Source organism: Erithacus rubecula (genome assembly GCF_903797595.1).
Source record: "Erithacus rubecula genome assembly, chromosome: 13".
NCBI lineage: Eukaryota > Metazoa > Chordata > Aves > Passeriformes > Muscicapidae > Erithacus > Erithacus rubecula.
In genome coordinates, this window is record NC_136665.1 from 1284087 (window position 1) to 1305729 (window position 21643).

The 21643-nt window shown below is 41.3% G+C and overlaps 2 protein-coding genes across 5 annotated transcripts in view; both read right to left on the reverse strand.

Annotated features, from left to right (window-relative positions):
• LOC306807311 (uncharacterized protein) overlaps positions 1–21643 on the reverse strand; it is a 1031843-nt gene that overhangs the window by 491938 nt on the left and 518262 nt on the right. The gene's annotated exons all lie outside the window — the stretch shown is intronic.
• Positions 19–20681, reverse strand: HDAC11 (histone deacetylase 11). Of its 4 annotated transcripts, none has more exons than XM_079317482.1 (10): positions 20604–20681; positions 19182–19330; positions 17063–17163; positions 13174–13290; positions 11159–11201; positions 10935–11011; positions 9628–9690; positions 7691–7787; positions 4813–4991; positions 19–1890 (listed from the first exon to the last, which is right to left on the reverse strand). In XM_079317482.1, coding segments are annotated over exons 1-10 (1071 nt in total). In that variant the 5' UTR covers positions 20606–20681; the 3' UTR covers positions 19–1647. The 4 variants fall into 4 exon arrangements, with proteins under 4 accessions (XP_079173608.1, XP_079173610.1, XP_079173609.1 ...); XM_079317484.1 differs by lacking the exon at positions 20604–20681 and adding an exon at positions 19986–20083; XM_079317483.1 differs by lacking the exon at positions 20604–20681 and adding an exon at positions 19428–19537.

A 21643-nucleotide genomic window follows, 5' to 3' on the forward strand; every position in this document is an offset into this window, starting at 1 on the left:
GAAGTGAAAAGAAGTCAGTCACCATTGTTCAACATCATTTTAATCTCCACTGAGGGAAAATTATAGAAACATGTTAACACAAACAACAAATGTTTGGGGGAAGACCATATGGTGCTATGATGGGGGTTAAGTTCATAGAAATGCAATCTAGAATTTTATAAAAATTATATGAAAGAATAACAATATCTTTCAGTAATGTCAGACAGTATAGAAAAAATAAATCTCAACATTAGTCGTACTCTGATGGTCCTTCTAGTAAGAAATTTAAAAGTGCTCTTTAATCCCAGTGTAGCAACTCAAGCTTAGTGCAATATGTCAGATCTTGTTTAAAGCAGGTATTTATAGCAGTTTTGCAATTCCTACAATGGATAAACTCCACGATCTAAACATGAACACTAAATGAGGTAAGTATTAGAATTAAACTTTCCTAAAATAGCTTACACAACTCTACTTCAAGGAAAATCCTGGTGCTCCCTCACAGGATGGCTCCAACCTAAACATGACATAAAACTTGTAGTACAAATCAGTGAAAGTTCTAAAAGCTCTTGCAAAATATACAGTTTAGTACATTTACAATCCACTGCTACAAACAGTACCCAATGCAAAATATACCAACTTGAACAAAGCCAAACTTCCCAGGTAGTGCAACTGAATCTGCCTTGAATACACTATTTTGTCCCCAAAAAAATTTCTTCTCATAAATACTCCATACAAAGTCAGGACACTACCTTAATGTAGAAATGTCACTGCATTCCTCTAGGAACAAGAATAATGAAGGATTTGCTTACCAACTATGACTGCAACTAGAAGTACCACTGATCTCTGAACAAATAGAAAACACAGCAGTAGTTGGGGAAAAATTATTTAAATGTACACCATGCTGTATGGCAAGCTGGCAATAATAAGACAGCCTATATTTCCATGTAGCTTTTCCTGCAGGGCTGCTGACAACTGCTAGATCAGCTTTCACTGGACTGTACTTTCTCTGTCTGTGAGCTGCACTGCACAGAAACTATTGCCTGTGACATGCAGAACTCACCTGGAACACCAGACTGGTAATGGTGAGCCCTTATGGCTCATTTGCATATGGAGCCAATGGTGTTTCACATTCAATTTAACAAATATGAGCAAGACTTCAGTCACTATCAACAACAGGAATAAACTATGAATTTGCAAAGATTCCTTCTAACTGCCTATGGCTTCAAAGCCATAAACAAACAGCCCTGGCTTTTATAGTATTGCACTTCCCTTTAGTGTTAAACTGACAGTTGAAGTCTGCCCAGAACTCATTTTATAACAGTATTTCAATTTTAAAAGCAATAAATAAAACACAGTATTTAAAAAAATTCCATAAAACAGTAGATTTAGTCCATTGTCCTCCCACCTCAGACCATGCTGCACCATCTGGAACAGGTCTGGGACAGTCTTTGGATACCAACTGCATAGTTCTTCCAATATAACAGACCCCCCCCCCCCCCACCAATCTGAGAAGCAAATTAAGCTTTCTACAGCAATATTAGACACAAAGACAGTACCCTTGAGTGCATATCTCAATTAGCTTAAAAGGATGTGTTGCCTTAGCTCAAGATAAATTCAGGAGTTATTCTGTATTGCCTCTGGGTTATGTGACTAACATGCAGTGACCTGTCACTGCAGTGACAAGTTGCTGAAGTCCTTGGCAGTGTCTCTGACCATCTGATCCAGGCTGGGACTCCCAAGTGCACACGCTGCCTGCCCCCTGCCCAGCAGCCCCAGGCTGTGCAGGTTGAGGATGGAGTCTGCGATGATCCGTGCTGTCCTCTTCTGGTAGCCCCCGGATGTCACCATCAGCACGGGGACCCCGCGGCTCCTGGCAGCCCTGAACACCACCTCGTCCCTCTTCACAATGCCCTGCAGGTCACCACGGGAAAAAAAATCACTGACAGCAACATGATGCTTCACTTCTAACCTGTGCTTTATGAATTTACAGTATTGGATGCTTGCTAAGTGCTTCTGCCTTACAGTTTACAGTAGCAATTAATAATTCATTTACAAGTCCTGTTAGCTGGTTTGAATGTATAATCATTAAAAAAACCCAAAAAACAACCACACCACGTCCCAAAACCCCCAGCAAATCAAATATCGTTGGCTTGCTTTAGAGGACACAGCAGAGAAAAGTCTTTAATACAAAATCCTACAAGAAATCCAGCTCAAAGGCCATAAAATCTAAACTGACTGCAAATTTTACAAGTGTTCACCCTATTTCCCAGGTGAAAAATTGAGACTCTCTAGATTCACAATGCTTTAGTTTGTGCTCAGCTTGCACAGCACCCTCTGTCAAAAGTGTAGCAACTTGATCATAATTTCACAATCCTACAGAAGAACCCAAAATCCAAATCATGTTTTACACATTCACAATCACTGGCTGAATCTTAAGTCCCAGTTTCTCCAAAAAGAGCCTGTGGTTAATGCTAGAAGAATCTATGGCTGAAGGGGAAGTGCCAGAATGTAAGCAATGGTAAATCCATAAAAAGAAAATAAATTCTAAGTAATTTCTTACTTAGACAAGGTTAGGGAACTGCAAAATAACAAAGACTGCTGACCAATAGGTGCTGTACTGTCACTGAACCCAGGCAAGAGCAGAGTGTGAGTCTTCTGGGTTTCAAATAAGCACGTGAGGGTGAAAAATACTTCAGGAATGAGTGAGAACAGAATTAAAATCTACTTTTGTAAAAGCAGAGTTCCAGATACATGTGACTCATTACAACTCCTCAAAAAAAAAAAAACCAAAACCCCAAGACCCAAAAAACTTGCAACACAGCTGACAACAGCTTACCATGGACAGCTCAAAACTTAAATAACTGCAAAGCTGGAGAAGGGAAAAGGCATCACAATGCAATCAAATGCAAATTAAAAAGTTCAGGAAGCAGCAGGAGAAGTGTTTCCAAATGAACACGTACTGCTCAGGCTGGTTACAGGAAGAGTGGAAGTACATCAAGAAATAACACCCTGCCATTAATTAGACCACAAACAGATGGTAAAGAATAAAAAACAAATGTAGCAGGAAAAAAAAGTATCTTGTAAAACCATCCAAGAGTATTGTTCACTGCACAGTCTGATACAATCCTGTGAAATAATGAGGAATAACAAATGAACAGTAAGACAAAGGAAACTGAAGAATTCTATTAGAAACAGATCCTTAGAGGAAGCAACAGAATTACAGAAGGAGCTGTAGGGCCCTGGGGAGCCAGCAGTGGATGCATCAATATTATCCCACACCAGAAGTGGAAGCAAGCCCTACTCACAGCAGACTCACTGCTCCAGCAGCTCCAGGGTGAGCCTGGAGGAACTGAGGGGATAACATGGGCTTAGTCCAACATTTCTATGGAAAACAGCCTGGCACAACTCCCACTTCCAAACAAAGGGAAGAGGGACTCAGCTGATGCACCACAGGCTTTTCTACAGCCTCAAGAACCAGGAAACTATCACTCGGAGCACTCTGAGGAGCCTCATTCTGAGCACAACTAACACTGCAGCAGGATCCTGAAATACAAATGACATCTTCAGGAGTAGGACTGAAGCCTGGACTAAGAATCTTTGAAGAGAGGGACTGTGCAGGCATGATGCCTTGACAGCACTGGGATTTCAAGCCTGCACACCAGAGACAAGAACCCTGCCCTCAGAGCAGACACTGAAGGCCTGAGCTCCTCCAGGTGTGCAGAGAATGCCTTTCACCTCTCCTTGTGGCCAGGGAAGCTGCTTCACCTTTCTTCCCCCATCCTCACATACTCTGTCTGCACAGAACCCAGCAAGCTGCAGCAACTAATTTTTCCTGGCAGTTAACACTGCTCCTTCTCAAAGTGCAGAAATTTGGACATTTTAAATTTTTTTAAGGCAAATCTCAAAGTATCTTCCTATGACCAAGCTGTCACTTCCCTTGGTGGCCACTGCTCTCCAGAGGGCTCTGCTTCACCAAATCCCACCTCACACCACAGGCCATCTCCTCTCCAAGGTCACAACCAAGTACAAGCCCCTCAGCTCTTGCTTCATGCAAGAGAATTGAACAGAATTAAAACTGAACAGATCAAGTGGTGGCTCAAAAAGGGGAATCTGAGAGCTCATAGACCAAACAAGTACTTTTCTGTATTGATCTGGTAGCCATTAAAGAGACCTAAATGTGAAACAGGAAAGAGACAGCACAGAGGAACTGTCAGAGAAGGAATCACTAAATCCCATGAAGGAAATAAGAGGACTGCAAATTTTTGTTCATTTTAAGAAAAGCAGAAAGGTAAAGACTTCTATGAAGCTTTACAAAAACCAAAATTTGAGCTTGGTACCAAACTGGGGAAAGTAAATAGTATCTAAAGGAAAGAATCAAGAAAAGGAAAATAACTGTTCATTTCCTAAGAATACACAGCCAGGCTGCACAAAATTGTTATAAGCATGAGGGTTTGAAACAGCTGGAAGTGCTGCAGAAGAAATTAAGTATAAGATAGACAGTGGGGGCAGGTGACAAAAGAAATACATTACAAAATGGGTCATGTGAGGGGAAAAAAAAACTAAGAAAGAACAAACCAAGCAGAGAAAGCAGAAGTCAGGTGAAGTGTAAAAATATGCATATCTCTCTGGTTCCTGTTTGGGTGTTGGCAATCAGTGTGTTTTAGAGAGAAGATGAATGATACTGGAACAGGCACCAGGAGAACAAAAACATTCAGAGTCAGGGAGAGACCAGAAGGAAGAGAAGGGTGAAGAGGCAGGAGATGGATGTGTGTCTGTGACAGGACACTGCTGTGCTGGGGGCAGTGCCCCTGCCTGCAGTCCCAGCTCACACACCTGGGGGGAGATGGCCAGGCCTCCCAGGGGATCCCCATCCAGAACGTCAGTGCCAGCATTGTAAACAAGGATATCAGGCTTGAATTCATTCAGGGCTCCTTCCACGTGGGTGTGCACCTTCTGCAGGTACTCAGCATCCTCCGTGCCCCACTCCAGCTCCACTTTGCGTTTTATGGCACCTGGGGGACAACAACCTCAATAAACAAAGCACTGCTCTGAAAGAAAATGCACCATTTAGGTAAGCAAGCAAAAAAAGTTTACATTTCTGGAAGCTCTCTCAATACATTGCATTTTCACAGAAACACAAAATAAAGAAAATTATTCAACTGCTTGTTTTCTTGGCAAATGTAAAGAACAATGACCTTGAAAAAATTCCATTGAAGAGAGAAAATTAAATGCAGGGCAAAAAAAATAATCTGAGATGCAAATGGAAAATGCTATTGAAAAACAGCTGATCTGCAAGTCCAGTTACCAATCAGCAGAGAAATCATAAAGAAAATTATTAACTTAAAAGTAACCTAAATAAAGCGTAAGGCAAAGAAAACACTGAACTGCTATTGCAGAGGAAACAGCTGGGGAAAAACAAGATAAATATCACTAGAAATTATGAAGATGTTTTATTTTTATCACAACACTCAAAACTTCACAGCAAGGGATCATGAATTTATGTGAACTGCTTTATGAATGTATAACAAGATTCAGCTTTGCCCCAAGCATTTTCAATTTAATGCTCTTACCCTGTAATCCTACCAGAAGAGCACATATCAATTCTTAATTTAAATAAAATTATTTCTAATGCTTCTAATAAAGCAATACAAGTAGAAAATGAAGGTTGAGAAGGTAAAGGAAAGAAAGCCAAGGTTGTGCAGCCCAGTTTTGAGTGCTTTTATGGGGGAACGTGTGACTCCACCTCTGAATTAATCAAAGCCATGTCAGAGCTGATCCAAGACACAACTTCTACCTCACACTAAACGATGAGGAGTCTCACATCTCAAGTATGGATTCTTGCAAGTGTGCAAGAATGCACTCAACACAGAATGACACTTAATTACTCTTGTGATTGCTGCCTCTTGTTCTGCTTTCCATCTTTGTTCAGCATCAGAGAAGCTTTCCTTTTTATCCTGTTATTTTATATTGCATCAACATTAGCTTCAAAGATTTTTGTTTCTTTGTGGCTTCTCAGAGCTTCAGCCTTTCCTGCTTACCCTTCAGTGAACTAGCCCTATTCCTCATCCCTCCTTCTCCTCCCAAGCCCATGTAGTTCCACACTGCTTCCCCCAGGGACTCAATGTGCCTATGGCTTAGCATTGGCAAGGTGAGCTGCTCCCTTTTCTCATGAAATGCATGGGGCAAAAAATGTGTCAGAGGTTCCTGCAATAAAGCATGGAAACAATGGGCAGGAAAGTCCAAGGGGACAGTGATCAGTTGGAGTTCACCCTAAGGATTCAAAACTTCATGTTCAAGCCTCTGCCCCTCTTCAAAGAGATTCCCCCTGTGATCTCATCTCTCCTTGGTCACCTACAGAAAGGGTTTAAGGGATTTAGCCACAAAAATCCTATTTAGACATTCTTATGCAAACTGCAAGGAACTACATATTCACATTGCTCTGGCCCAGCCCTGTGCACCTCACCCTCCATCTGCAGAGAGGGAATGCTGGTATTCAGTGTGGTACTGCAGCTCAGTGCTTCAGACTTGCTAACAAGGACTGACTCTGCTTTGGTCTTAATCCATCTGTTCAAATGCTGCCATGTGATATATGAATAAAGGGATGCTTTTCTTGGGGGACAAACCTCCACATTTGCTTGCAATTTGTCTGCCTCCAGACATGAAGTGCTTTAAATGGTCATTTTTTAGCTTAAAACCTCAAAATACTACAATTCTTAATATCTTTACTAATCAAAAGACAGCAGTGCAATGCACTGCACCTAACTCTTGTCAAGAATTCAAATTAAGTAGGTTTTTCAGAATGACAGTATCACTGAAAGAATCCAACAGCAGAACAACTCCCCCAGCAACCCCTGACTCATGAACAAATTAAGCCTGTAATAAATGACAGTGTAACAGAATCAAAGACTAAATAAACTTGGGGCTTCTGCATTTCAATTTAACCATAATCAAAGTCCCACTAATTAATTGTGGCAGGTCACAAGACACAACATACACATCACAGCAGGGATAAACAAACCATAACCAAACCAAACCAAGAACAAGCTCTTAATGTGGGGGTGGCAGGAAGGGGAAAGTACCCATTCCTGCAGGAATTTAACAGTGTGCATGTGGTATTTGGGGACACTGGTCAGTGGTGGCAATGCTGGAGGAATGGTTGGACTCAGCCTCAGAGGAACTTTTCAAATTTAAATTCTATAGTTCTGTTCCAGGCTTTGCTTTGCTTCCTACCTTGTGTCACATTCAGATGCAGATTGTTTCCTTCATGCTTATCAAAGAAATTCTACTGGCAAGGCAACACTTGAATACGTTATAACTTCACTCTCAAAAGAACATGAAACCTTTTTACCCAGTATCAGCTAATCCTTAGGGAATTCTCTCATAAATATAATGTAAGGGAAAGATGAAGTTCTAACAACTCTCTTCATCAAAGGATTATTACACTCACTGCTCTGAGATTTGCAATGGACTGCTAACAGCATCCACTGACACCTCCCCACACCCTGCATTCCAGAAATTCATTCCTGCAGTGAGGGAACACTATCGAGATAAATCACAGTGAGCAGTGAAAATGATGGAAAATTAAAAATAATTTAAAAAAGAAATCTAGGTAATGGTGCTGCAAGGAAGCTTACAGTAGTAAATAAAGAACTTATGTAACAACACAGTAGGTCTGGTACATTTGGGAAGATGACATTTCAATCATACTCACGTTTAGCAAAACCATCCCCTGGATAAATATATCTATTGTATGCATCCATAATATAAACCCGAGGATCATCCATAAAGTCCCTCTCATGGCCATTTCCCTGAAGGAAATTTACAGTTAGCTACTCCTAGCATGCCAACACAGAATCAAATATACTGCAAATTCTAGAGTAATTAACACTGCAAAAGTTCTAATATTCAGAACTCCTGTGTCATTTTCTTATTTATAGTCCTGGAGATTATTTTGAGGTGTGGAGTTTTGGGGGGCTTGACAGTATCAGTCTGAAGACTTCAGGTATTATCACAAATAAAATCTTTGTTGCTCTGAAGGTAATTTGCATGGATCTAATTACATGTGTAAGCAAAATAAGCAAATATGAGAAGCTAATTGTCCTCTAGAGCATCACAAAAGCAACTGTGACCACCAAACAGATCTATCATCTTCCAACTGTGCAAGAAAAAAGTCACTTTCAACTGCTGCAGGATTACTGAGTATTCTTATGTAAGAATTAATGAATAAATAAAGCAGACTACAGCTCTCCTGGTAACAAGCCTTGGTGAGGTAAGTACTCCCTGGAAAAATTACAAACACTAACAACCCAACAGTTTAACACCAGAAATTCCCTACAAAAATTGTACTGGGTGTAAAGAGGGATGCTTGAGAGAAGACTTGGATTTGGAATAGTTCCCCCTCCCCATTTCTACATTTAAATACTATTCTTTTAGCTCTCACTTATTTTCACTAATATAAAAATCATTTTACCACAGCAATCACTACAATAATTTTGTTTAAATCAGTGTATCATACAGGACCACAGCCCCAGAATTTCACTTTAACTACAGGAACAGACATTCCCATAGACATATCTGCTGTAATTAATTTTTTTATGCTGGCAAATGGCAACTCTACTTGTTTCTTCAGCATCTTTAGTCCACAAATAAACAGTTCACCCATACAGGCCTCTGGGGGAACCATTTCCTTATGAGAGGTGAAACTCACCACTATACTAAGAATTGGAACAGTCACAAGATGAGAGTATCTGAATTCTTAAACAGGATCTGCTGAGCAATCTCAGACACCTCTCATCCCCCAAAGAAAGGAAACAACAGGTGTTTTAATGTGCACACCAAGACCACCAGCACATCTGAAAACCAAAACACATTCTGAGAAGTTTTCAAAACCAAACCATTCCCATATAGCACAAAACAAATCCACAGGCTGACAGAGAGGCTGAAGAGAACCATGAACACAAAACATCTCTTCTGCATAATCTGTGTCCTGTTATCATGAGGATTTTAGGACACATAAGAGAAATGAGAGAAGATTAAAAACTTGCAGCCATTAGGCTTTCTCAGTGCCAAGGAAATCTATAGAAATGGTTTCTTTACACATAATAAATCACCTGAAATGATGCCTCAGTTTGGACATGACTTTGGTGCATTGACTGCTTTTCTAAAAACACCATTTCCATCCTTTCAGGATTTATTTTGCAAACCCCACCAAAGCTGAGATTTTATCTTGTTACCACAGTAAATCACTAGGTGAAGAGAGATGGATCCTTTACTTCACTAGCCTGAAGCTAGGCTTAAAATTAAACCACTGAAGGTGAAATCCCTCCCCTGCAGAGGCTGCTGCAGTGAACAGGCACTCAGAACCAGCTGGGATTGTGTCTATTGAGATCCTTGTTTCTCACCCCTGGAGACTGGGAGATTTTTACATGCAGCCACACGATGGAGCTGCAACTCAGGATAATCTTATTAGGCTGCCTTAAGAGCCTTTTGGAGCATAAAATAATTGAAGAATCAACTTTTCACAGATTTCATCACCTCTGATTGACTTTGTATTCTGCAATTTCATGTCTGTGTTTAAAAAAGGAATTTATCACAGACTGGTGTTTCAAGCAAAACATCTGCAGCACTCAACACAGATAAACTACTCACCTGATGGGCATCCAGATCAATAATTGTGGCTCTAGACACTCCTTGTACTCTCTCAAATAAGAACTGGATATATAAGCAAGAAAAAAAAACATGGAGAAATTTATGAAGTTAGGTGACAGATTGAACTGGAGGGAGGCTCAAAGACTGCATAGTACATGACTGTTGGAATTTGAATGTAGGGCACATCTATTTGTTCCAGTCACTAAATAAACTGAGACACAATTCTCATACATTCAATAAAAATCTCATTATTTGACATAAAAAGATATTTTTTGCTATAATAAAAACCCTATATATTTCAACCAGAAAAAAGAGAGAGGCCAGGCCCAGGGATCACAAAGTTGATGGTGGCACTGGTGTTGCTACAGGCTGGAGTGGAACCAGTGACAATATCCACTGTAACAGCCTCAAATTCAGTGTTTAGGAAAAGCTGCTGTAAGGCCTGTGGCCTTAAATTTCTGTCACTAAAAGTGGCTCTATTTCTTATTCTGCCTGGGAACAAAAAAAAAAAAAAAAAAGGTTTTTACCTCTCTGAGTCTTAATTTTGCTAAGTTACCATCTTTAATTCAGACATGGTAAAACACAAAGATTTGGTACAAACTGTCACCCACTGCAATTTCTCAATCTGCATTTTAATGGTAGGTGAAAAAATAACACTATGGATTACTTTTCTGCAAATTACCATGTACATAAATTAGGATGTTATGTCATATCGTGTGCTGCAATCATTAGAGCTCTCTAATGTTTCATTATTATACTGATACTTTATAAATATTCTAGTATACAAATATACCATAGCTCATTTCATAAAAACAAGCCCTAAGTGCACAAGGCTCTTACTTCAGCCATTCAACAACTAAATACAAAATGTATTCATTCCCATTTGGTGACTATTTTGGAGTCACTCACATTTTTATTCATGAATCTGAACCAGTCTGAGCCCAGCTTGATTCAGAGAGGGGATTTTTCTCTGCATTTGTCTTGACTGTAACCACTGAAATCAATGTGGAATGTCCAGATTCACCTGCAAGGCCAGGAGAATTATCACAGAGGATATTAGAAATCCATCTGGTTCGATATGGAGTGGTTTTTGCAAGACAATATTATCAATGCAATTACAGTGGTGCCTATTTACATTGATAATTCTGACCTCTGCAACTCTTCCACTTTACAATTCTCCATACCCCTATTCCAGCCCATCTGGAAATGGCTTAATTTTCTCCTATTAGGATGCAAATTAGTTCTTAGGAATTTATGTGGATTTCTCCTCCATTTGCACAAAAACAGTGGTTTAAGAGCATCCTTACCTTGATGGCCAGTGTGATGTCAGCATATGCACAAAATCCTCCCCCTTTGTCACTGGAGCAGTGATGGAAACCACCTCCTGAACAAGAAAATGGTGAAGGGGTGAAAAGCTACATATTAAACAAAAGCTAGATACTAAAAACATTGATGGGCTTTGCAAAGAGACATAAATGAAAATCAGATGCTTTTAACACACAGTTTAGGGTATCACTGAATTTGTACTCACCCACGTTGATGGCCCAGCCTCTATCCACAGCAAGCTTCCCTGCCTTAAAAAAAAAAAAAAAAATTACAGTTGGAATTTCATAAATCAATGAGACAACACTTAATGTCTGCTTCCACCCCAAATCACTCTTGGCATTCCAGCATGGCTGTGGAATTTTCAGATCTTTTGCCACTGAAGCAGGTCCACGAGTACAACCCTTAATAAAACTAGCCCCAGCATAAGGGGCTGAAAGAGAATTTGCTATGTCATCTGTACTTCCTTCTTTGCAGTTGGAAAAGAGAAAGTGCAGTGCTGGGAAGAGTAAAAAATGATGAAGCTCCTGATGGCCTTCTTGGTTATGTACACATAGAGGAATGTAAGCTCAAAATCCCAGAACATAGACATAAAAAAACATCATTCCAGCTGGGGATGGGATCAGACAAGTGTTCCAGTGTGAAGTGTTCTAGCACTTCTTTTACTTTTTATATGATAGAACATGCAGGGTATAGAATATTATTGATCCTTTCCCCTCCAGTACAGGAAAACTTTGAACTCAAATGACATTCAGGGAAGGGAAAGTATTGACAGTGAAGAGACACACAAGACTTAAATGATGGAATTTGAATTAAAAATCCCAATTATTTTGGCCAGAAAGAGTCAGACAAGTGTTTAAGTGCAGCATTCCTTAACTGGTCTGATAAAAGTAATATTACATTAAGATATTACAAGTGAAAAAAAAAAAGTGGGGAGAAATAACATTTTAAAATTGATTATTTTTTGCCCATATTCATGGAAAGAAAGTATTACACATCATATCCAAAATGAAGTTTGGACAGTTATGAAATCTTGATAACCAATATTTACATTTGAATGGTTTTAATTCAGTACAGGCATGGTAAACATGATCCTGCTATGATCATGCCAACTTCCACAAATTAGATCTTGGGGAAAGATTGCAGTTTCTGAACTATAAAACCCATTAAGTCCCAGGGAGAAGACATTATCTGCGATTTATCACACTTCCTAGGGATTCCTCACCAAAACCCAATCTTCCCATATTGCTAAAATATCATTAAAAAGTAGAGAAGCTCAACAGGAATTTTTGTAATAAACAGGCCCATCAGGAATAGCAGAAAATTGCACTTCTGACTTGTATCACACAAATTTTATTGTCTGATGGATCAAAATTGCTTTCAAAGTACATACTTATTTCTCCATAATGAAAAAAAAAAAAAAAAAAAAGAGTGAAAATAACAGCACACAGCCTCAAGATGAATCCCAAAGTGCACAGGAGTGGCATCTGTGTTTCAGAGGCCATGAAAAAAGCCAGACCATTGGTGGGTGTCTCCTCCACCTGAGCACACTTCTAACTGGTGAACACACACCTGGGAGTTAAAGGTAACACAAGCACAGTGAAAAACATCACCCAGATAGAGAAAAATATTGCCTAGCTGGAGCCAAGCTGAAAGAGGCTTCACACACACTGAGCTCCTATCAAGAAATATCCAAGGCAGAGCACCAGGATGCTCTAAACTCTTCCCAAGTTCCTCTTTCAAACCATTCCCTTCACTCCTGTGCCAATCTTGCAGTGACAGCAAGGCTGTAATGAGAGGAAACTCTGCAGGTCCCTGCTCAGCAGGACTTGCTCTGAGTGACAATCAAATATTTTTAAGCACCTTGAACTAGATGAAATTCTTTCTCCCTCCTCCTCCCCATCCCTGCTTTTGCCAGTTCACACCTGCTAAAGGAGGCAGCACTTTTGTTACCTGGCCTATCACCATAATCCAATACATCTAAAGACTTATCCAGCACCCAGCAGGTTCTTTCAGAATTCAAATCCTTAAACAGTCCTTTAAAAAAGTGGTTTAACTTTCGTATTTCCTTCGATATCTAGGAGCTGCAATTAACCCTGTTCCTGTATTTGGCCTGGCAGCACTGTCCAAGGCTGACAATCTGAGTCACACAAACAACTCCCAGGTTTACAGAGTCTGATGAACACATTTAAATATGATAAAAATGGATCATGAGCACGTTACCATTATTGTTCCTCCTGTCTGGGTTCGCAGAGGTTTCAGAACTTTTCTCTGAACAACAAAATTGGGAAGAAAGGCAACTGGTGGAATTTCTGTGATTGTAGCCACAACAAATGACCACTGCAAAGGGGAAAAAGAGAGTTTCAATTAATGTAGTCTGGTTTAATAATGACACTTAGCTCTCTCATTAGTTGTTATTTACTGAAAAGGCACTCAGAGGTCCTTAAGAAGATTTTTAATATTTTTAGATGGAAGATGATACCAGTTCTTATTAATGACCTCCAAATAGGTACATGCTCAAGTTTTTAACTCTGAGAATCATCACTTTCCAAATTTTAGTATCAAACTGTATTAAATCAGCATTCTTTCAGAAAGGTATTCTTTCAGAAAATGCAATAACCCTCAGATTTGGAGGAAGAGTTGTAAAATGTCCTTCAGCTACACTTGATGTATTGTTCAAACCTAAAATATCTATTCCTGTGTGGAATCAAAAGGATATACCAAGGAGAAAGCAAACAAAAACAGACAACTGAACTAAGAAGTTCAAACACTTAAGTGAACACACAGTGCAAACTTTAGCACAGAGAACTGATTAAAATTTATTTAGCATACTAAACACTTCTAAAAAATGTTTCAAGGAAAAATTTTGTTCAAAAGTCCTCAAGGTTAAAACACAAAATATTTGCAATATGCAAATGCTTTTTTTTTTTTTGCAAACACATTGATTACTTCAAAGCACTTCCACTAACACTGCTAAATATATTTCAAAGCCTAAGTCACAAGCAAGAATATACCTGTTCAACCAGTACTGAAACACTGAGGGACTGAGGATTATGACTTGCCACCATGTACAAAGAGTCTGAACAGATCCTATTTTCTGCAATTAGGAACTGCAAGGAGGCTGAGGGCATTGGCTGCCCCATTCCTGAGCTGTTCACAGCTGGCAGGATGTTCAGGTGGGCAATCTGTACCAAAGGCAATCACATCCCCATCTCAGGGTCCTCTGATGCTCAAAATAACTTCCCAGTTAGCAATATTTCAATTACCAGGTACTACTGGGTGGGTGAAGGGTGGCATTGTTCATGAAGTGCCTAACTATATTTTCCCAAGAGTTAATTTCAAAATCTCTCTACTTTTATATTTGCAAGACACTATTCTGTTACCATCTTATCAGCTGTCCATCACAAGGTGCTTTAATTATTTTTTAGTACAGTCAATCTTGATAAAGCACTTTGCAAGACATTTTAACTTTTGAACAAACACATTATTAAGAACTGTATTTAATCCTGTTGTTCTAAAATGGAAATGAAAAGGTCACATTTGGACAAAAAAATAAATTTGACCTCAAATGTGAATGATAATCACACAAGAAGTTATTTATAAGTTTAAAGTAAAATTAATGTCAACAGGGAAAAGTGGGAGCAATCATGACTCAAACCAACAATTATGCAGCTGCAGGTTTTTAAGTGAGGTGAGCAGTCCAGGTGTGGTGGGAGTTTTGACTGACTGGTCACAGCTGAGGCCATTCCTGTTGCCACTCCCTGCCCACACCTGGGCCTGAAATGGGATTAGTAACTCGAAGAGATGGGGAAAATCAACTGGGAGCAAAGTCTGGGGGTCAAGAAGGCAGCTACAGGTGAAGGAAAATGTTCCTGCACTTAGTAACTGAAAATCTGTGGAATGTTTTATGCTTTTTTTTCAGTGTGCTGGTTTTGTTTTCCAGAATTTCCCAGAATAAATTCCCAGACCAGCTTTATCCTCAGCATTTGCATTTCAGTGTTTGCTCATGTATGTTACCATAGAACTTCTTATAAAAAGGGAAAGACACTGAAACTGGCTCTAACCTCACTGCTTACCTCCTTCCCAAAGTTCAGAATGCTGACACACAAGAAATTCATTATTTTACATAACACTAGAAAAAGACAGCAAGTGGAAAAGTACTGCAACCACACTACCCACAGTCCAGTCATTACCTTGCAGATCTAATTCTTCAGAGGAATAACTGAGGGGGAATCATCTCAATTCAGAAGGCCAAACTTTGTTTTAAGGACTAAGCAGGGAAACAGGGAGACCCTTCCTGCCAACACAGACCTGATTTCCAGTAGCAGAAGTACCTTGTGCACACCTTTTTGTCTCCCTTCACCCAACAATCAGTTGGCCTTCCAGCTGCTGCTAAGACACCTACTCTTGCAAGTGTAGGCAATTTCCTATTAAATTCATGCTCAGATTTTAAATGAGCACTCAAGTGATCCATTATTTTAGGAGACCTGGGCATTCTGGAAAAAAACCAAGCAACTCTGCTTGCTCAGTCTTTCCAGCTGATCTAATACAAAACTATACCATTTATATGAATTTGTCTGGATTTAAAAGAAAAATGGCACGGTAGACTTTGGATAAGGCAATCAAGAGTTTTCCCAGGGCTTTTTCACATCTAGGACATTATTTTGCTTTTGGAACTAAGCACTTTTATCTTTGCTGCTTGGGAGGAATCTGCTGGCATAACTAATACAACATCTTCCAGTTCCTACACTTGCAAGAGTAGGTGCAGGTGTACACTAGCAAGAAACAGTCTCTTGAGAAAAGGGGGAGAGGAGACACCCCGTTAATCCTGTCTAGATACACACATCAGTGCTGGTCTTGACCCACAAGACACAAGTTATACAGACAATTCCCTGTGAAGCCATCCCATAGGTACTAAAAATATTATAATGGCATTCCAATCTGAGCTATGCACATTAAACCCTGCTTCAAAGAAGTGATTCAGTAAAAAGAGGTGGGTGGTTCTATGGAATTAAAAGTTCAATATCAAGAATAGCTGCAATAATATCAAATCTTAATGATGCACGAAATTGCATGTAACCTCATAGCACAGAATGAAGAAGCATAAGAGAACTAAGAAAAGCAGTTAAGAGTGAAAAAGTTCACACAAATAACAGATTACTTATACAGAAAAATAAAACATTCCAGAAATAGCAATCCAAGGACTCTTCCACTGTGGAAGGGCATGGGTGACTCAAAATAACTTCTTTTGAATTATGAAATGGAAGATTTCTTTTCTCTTACAAATCTATTCTCTGCCCGCCAAGCAGAATTGCAAAAAATAATGTCATCTGCACTCATCTACCTACCCAACTCCACCCATAGATAACTGGATAGATTCAGAATCAGAAATCTCACATGTTGATGCTCTAGAGTTACACTGAAGTTAAAAAAGCGGATGTTTCCTTTAGAAACACACAAGGAATGTTCTTCACCTCCCCTGCAGTCCTGTGTGAGCTGGCTCTGGAAACCTTCCCAATAGATAACATGCTTGGTTATGCCCTTACATTGATCTTCAACTCTCTCCATATTTCACTGACAGGCAGTGTCTGAGTATGAAGCCAGTGCTTCCCCCAAAACAGACTGACCACAGAACCCCCACACAGATGTTGTCAAGATTACATAACCCCAAGCCCCAAAGCAATCCCTGCATTAGAAAACATTCAATGAAGCACCCCATGTTAATGGCTTCTATTGTATTGTCAATTTCAGAACTGTATTTTACCAGAGTACAACAAAACGTACACTGTTCAACACTAAAACCCTTGCACTAACAGGATATTACTGACATCTCGGACATCCTAATTTTCCCTATGTTTAATTTCCCTGAAATACCCTTTCATTCCACCTATTTAATATGGTAACCCTCCATCCCCTCCACCCCTCCCTAGCGTGAACTGCCCAATATTTCTGTGATTTTCTTTCAGTATTCTCAGTATCAACGTTGTGATCAAGCAGTGTGATCAACAAACAACCCATCTGTAAGGTTGATTTAAAGCAACTGTACAAGACATCCACACCTTTGACTGACTCTGGACAGTTTGCTGGACAAACACATGAACAGGTACAGCACCTTTAATTTGTTAAGGTAGCGCCTGGTGTGAACAACCAGGAGATCTTCATCAGTCGCCTCCCGTGCCTGCACAATCAAGTCATCTGCAATTAATTTTTCTTCTGCAACAGGAGAGAAATAACAATTGGCATTACAGCAGTGCTTACTCCCCATGTCCCCCCCCTCCAAACAAACACTGCTCTGACCTTGCTGTGGTAGCTTCCTCTGTCATGTTTATTGCTGCAACAACTTTAGGTTGCTCAGAGTTTGCAAGTTTTCCAAATATACCCCCACTGTCCCAGGGAAGCTGTTCAGGTAGTCTGTATTTGAGAAATATTGTGCACAGAAAGTTTTCAGAGTGTGCTAAGATCATGGGAAGTTCTCTGAACTGAAAGGACAGAGAGGTAATGACAGAGGATGAAGACACACTGGAATCACACAAAACCCTCATAGTTGAGGGTTTGGTGCACTGGGAAACTCCTGGTGCTTGTACCACCACCATTATTTTAACATGCCACAAGAAATCCCACAGTTTATACTAGGATTTAATCCTCCAAATCACAGTAGAATAAAGTAATAAAATTCAAAATCAAGTAATGGCTTGGATGTTCATGGAAGAAAATAAGCTTAATTAGGATATTTCTATCCTCCCCTACCTCAATCTAATTTCAAGAAAAAACAAGGAGTAGCTATTAATTCTTTCCCTTAGAGACCAAAAGATTATTTCAAAACTTTGTTTTATAAGAGAAAGTTATTCCAAGAATTCAGAATGAGTGCACAAGATCACTACAAACAGTAATTACAAAGAATCCTGCCGATCTTCCCAGGCAAATTTTGATATTTAATTGCTGCACAGCTGTAGCCTTCTAAGCCTGTATCTCTTCTTTAATTTTATACTTGGAGGAGAAAGAAAACAACTCGGAAATGTGAGAGGTTTTGTTGGGAAGTGTTATACAAGAACAGCACCTGCAACAATATTTGTTTTGGCAAGCTTCTGTTTCTCCTGACTGAGGCTTGAACAATTCATTCATGCACGGGTGTGAAACAGAGACAAACTGCTGCCAGCTTCCTTCTCCAGGAGGAAGGTGCTCTGGAAAGATGTTCACTGCTGATCTGCTCAGTAGTAAGGCACAGAGGAGGTCAGCTGTTGCCAGGAATTGCTACAGATCCAGAGCAAACTAAGTGCTCTGGGGTATCCTGGGGCTTCTTCTTCTTTCAAAGCAAGGACAGTAAAATAATTGGGAAAACTAATTTTCTGTGAGAGCCTGGGACACTTCAAAATAGACATGTGACACAGAAAAGAGCTGGAGGAAAAGACTTTACGTAGAAGAAACAGAAAAGCAAAGGTTCTGATTAGTTAAGGAAACTGAAGTGGAACACAAGACTAAATTATTTAAGGTTGTTAGAGGAGAAAGCCAAAACTCAGCTACTAAGTTGTTAGAGTGTTAAAATTATTTAATTATTTAGTCAGCCTGAAGTGTGATGGGCAATCCTGAGCTGCAAAGGATCATCAGCTGAAGGAGTCATTAGGACCACATAAAGAGAAGAGGCCTAGCTTTAGGACAACCAACAACCTTTGTTCTGGCAAGAGAAAAAGTCTCTTTTTTTTTTTAACCCTTGATGAGCAAGTTTGTGCTTTAAATTAAGAGATGCTGAGATTTCACTGCCCTGATCCTGGACCTGGTTCTTTCATTTGCATGTCCTTAATGCATTTCTACCTGTATCCTCCAAATGGTTTAAACAGCAATAATTAGAAGCATGCTAAAAAGATCTGCCTGTACCAGAGGGGCCTCAAAGCTCTTTCCAAACACCATCAGAGCAGTAGGATGAGGCTGCTAAAGAATGGACTCAAATGCCACAGCTGCACTTCTCCCTCAGCCTGAGAAGCCCTGTGTGCAGTCCAGGCTGAGTAACTAAGTTTCAACTGCAGCAAACCATCATTGACAGCTGGTGTTTCACCAGCAACAGGAATGCCCCAGGTCCTGCTACGCCAGCTGTAAAGTCAGGGAAGCACAAGGCTACAGGAAGCCACACAGTGCAATTCAGGTCTGGTAAGCCCAACCTAAGTCTGCACTAACCACATGATTTTCTTCAGGTTTTGTGCAAATGTTAGTTTAAGAGGCACCTTCTGTTATCTTACCCTTCAAGAAATTGATGACTTTCCCCCATTTCCCTGCATCAAAGGGGTGCAGCTTCTCAAGTCCCATGAAGGTGATGTTGTAGTCTGGGGAGTAGACGATGGGCCAGCACCCCGACGGGGGGGGCTCGTACAGCTCCGTCCTGTGAGGCCTTGGCAAGCAAACACACACCAGTCACCACCTCACAAACCATGCACCACTTTTACACTGAAAGCCCAAATTACAAATTAGTCCTCACTAATACCGACCTTCTAATTCTTAAAGATGGTATTTTCAACAGAAAAGTTGAAACATTTGGTTCTCTTCCCTTGTCTTTCCAGGGGCACCAATAAGCACCTTCAAGGCACACCCAGTTTGCAGATAACATAACCTTCAATACCTGCACAACCAGACACCTATTTTAAATTCTGTATCAAAAGCACAAACCAGGATGCTTCTAACAACAGAAGCTTGGAAAGATTTTTATGCTCCTTTCCTAGAAAGCAACAAACTACTTTATGACCATCTGAGCAAACTAATAAGCCTGAGGTTTTTATTTGCGGAGCACATGCTCTTAACTTCAGAAGCCACACCTGCAACCCTTAACCGGCACTTTCCTTAGCCCCACCCCCTCCAAATCATTGCATTTTCCCAACAGGAGGAAACACAGCACCGCCAGCTCCCAGCTGCCTCCCCAGCCATCCCCAAGCCGGCAATGCTGCGCTGTGTTTACAAACACCGATCGTTCCTGGAGCCTGTGTGCACACGGGGGGCAGCAGGCCGAGCCAGGGCTGAGAGGAGATTCTGTGTTCGCACTATTCCATCGCCTGCGGGCCGCCCGCTGTGCCCCAAACTCCACCCAGAGTCATGGCAGGAGCTCTCCTGCTCCCCGAAATCTAACGGTTGACAAAGGCTGTGCAACATACTGTGCAAGACACAACAGTGTTTTGTCAGGAGAACAATACAAACAGAAACACCCTTATTTCTAGTCTGAACATGCTCAAAAATACCCTTTCAAACCCTGTTAGAAGCAAACCAAACGAAACACGAGGAAAATGGAGGTTTTTCACCAGAACCAGAAGCCGGTGCCTACACACCACCCACCCGGCGGGCCAGGGCCGCCCCTCCCCGCGGCACAGGGAGGTGCGGGGAAGGGGCTATGGCACCCCCGGCCCTGAGGGGCGCAGAACAGCATGGATTCTCCGGACCCCGGGTGGTCCCGGCGGCACATCGCCTTCCCAGCGGGGCTCCTCCCGCAGGGGCAAGCCGGGGCGGGGGCCGGGACCGCGGGCTCGGGCGCTGCCGCAGCCGCAGCCCGGCGCCGCGGCCCCTAGGCCGGGCAGTGCCCCCAGGCCGGGCAGTGCCGGCCCAGCCCTCCCGCCGCCCCCAGAGCCGCCCTTCCCCGCGGTGCCGCGGCCCGCTGCCGTCCCCGTGCCCGTACTCACATCCCCGCCTCCGCCGGGCCGCGCAGGGAAGGGGCGGCCGCGGCTCCGCCCGGCGCGGGGCGGGCGCTCGGCGGCGGCACCGGCTGCGCCATGGGCGGCTGGCACAGCCCGGCCTCGCACGGGTTCCGAGGCGTCTGGGGCGGGACGGGCACTCACGGGCCTGGAGGCGAGCCCGCTACAACGGTGTCTCCGCTTAGGAAAATAGGATCCTCCAGCTGAAATAAAATAAAATGAGCACTTGATACCAGTAGGTCTGCAGCAAAATGAGGAAAGTAAAAGTGAAACAGAGATCCTGCCTAACAGCAGGGGAGCTGTTAGTGATTTTGACAGGATTCACCCCAGGGACATCACATTCAGACACACAAGAAAAATAAGCTAGTTTCAAGTCAAAAGCCAGTTTCTAAGCATGGTTAACTAATCCTGCTTGAATATATGCAACAGGCTTTTCTTACACAGCTCAATCAATAATGTCATGAAAACCGGTCTGTCAATAGCAGCAGTATCTACGAACCCCGGGATAAATGCCCGGAAGCATTCTTTTCTCTGGAGGAGTAATGTCTCTTCATGAGAGTCACTGATAAATGTCTTTTTTTCTTAAAATATGCTGGCTTTGGCTTGACATTCAGTTTTGATGGATGCCTGAGCTTCACTTTGGTATTTATTTAGCAGCAGGAGACTGTTATACCATGAAAATATTCTATCGCTTTGACATTATCTTTTAATTAACATTTCTTTTGTTCTGATCCTTTGTGTGCTCACCTCAGTATTCCTCCAGCACATCTACCTTTTCTTCCTTGTTCCTGACTTAGTACTTGGGACTTAATTAGAGTTTGAGTGTTTGGTTAACGAGTGACAAACATAGCTCGTTAATGTTTTAAGCCCTCCACGGGGCTTAATTTCTACCATTTTATTTCATTTTCATTTATATTAACTATTACTGAAATTAAAAATCAACTGCAGACTAGTTTCCATATTTCTTGGATGTCATAAATTGCGTTGGAACACTTCCAGGGATGGGGACTCCACCACTGCCCTGGGCT

Coding starts and splice junctions, on each gene's coding strand:
- HDAC11 (XM_079317482.1), bottom strand. Junction 17,164..19,181: donor AGTCATCAATTTCTTGAAGG/GTAAGATAACAG, acceptor CTCCTGTTGCAG/AAGAAAAATTAATTGCAGAT. Junction 9,691..10,934: donor ACATCACACTGGCCATCAAG/GTAAGGATGCTC, acceptor TTATATATCCAG/TTCTTATTTGAGAGAGTACA.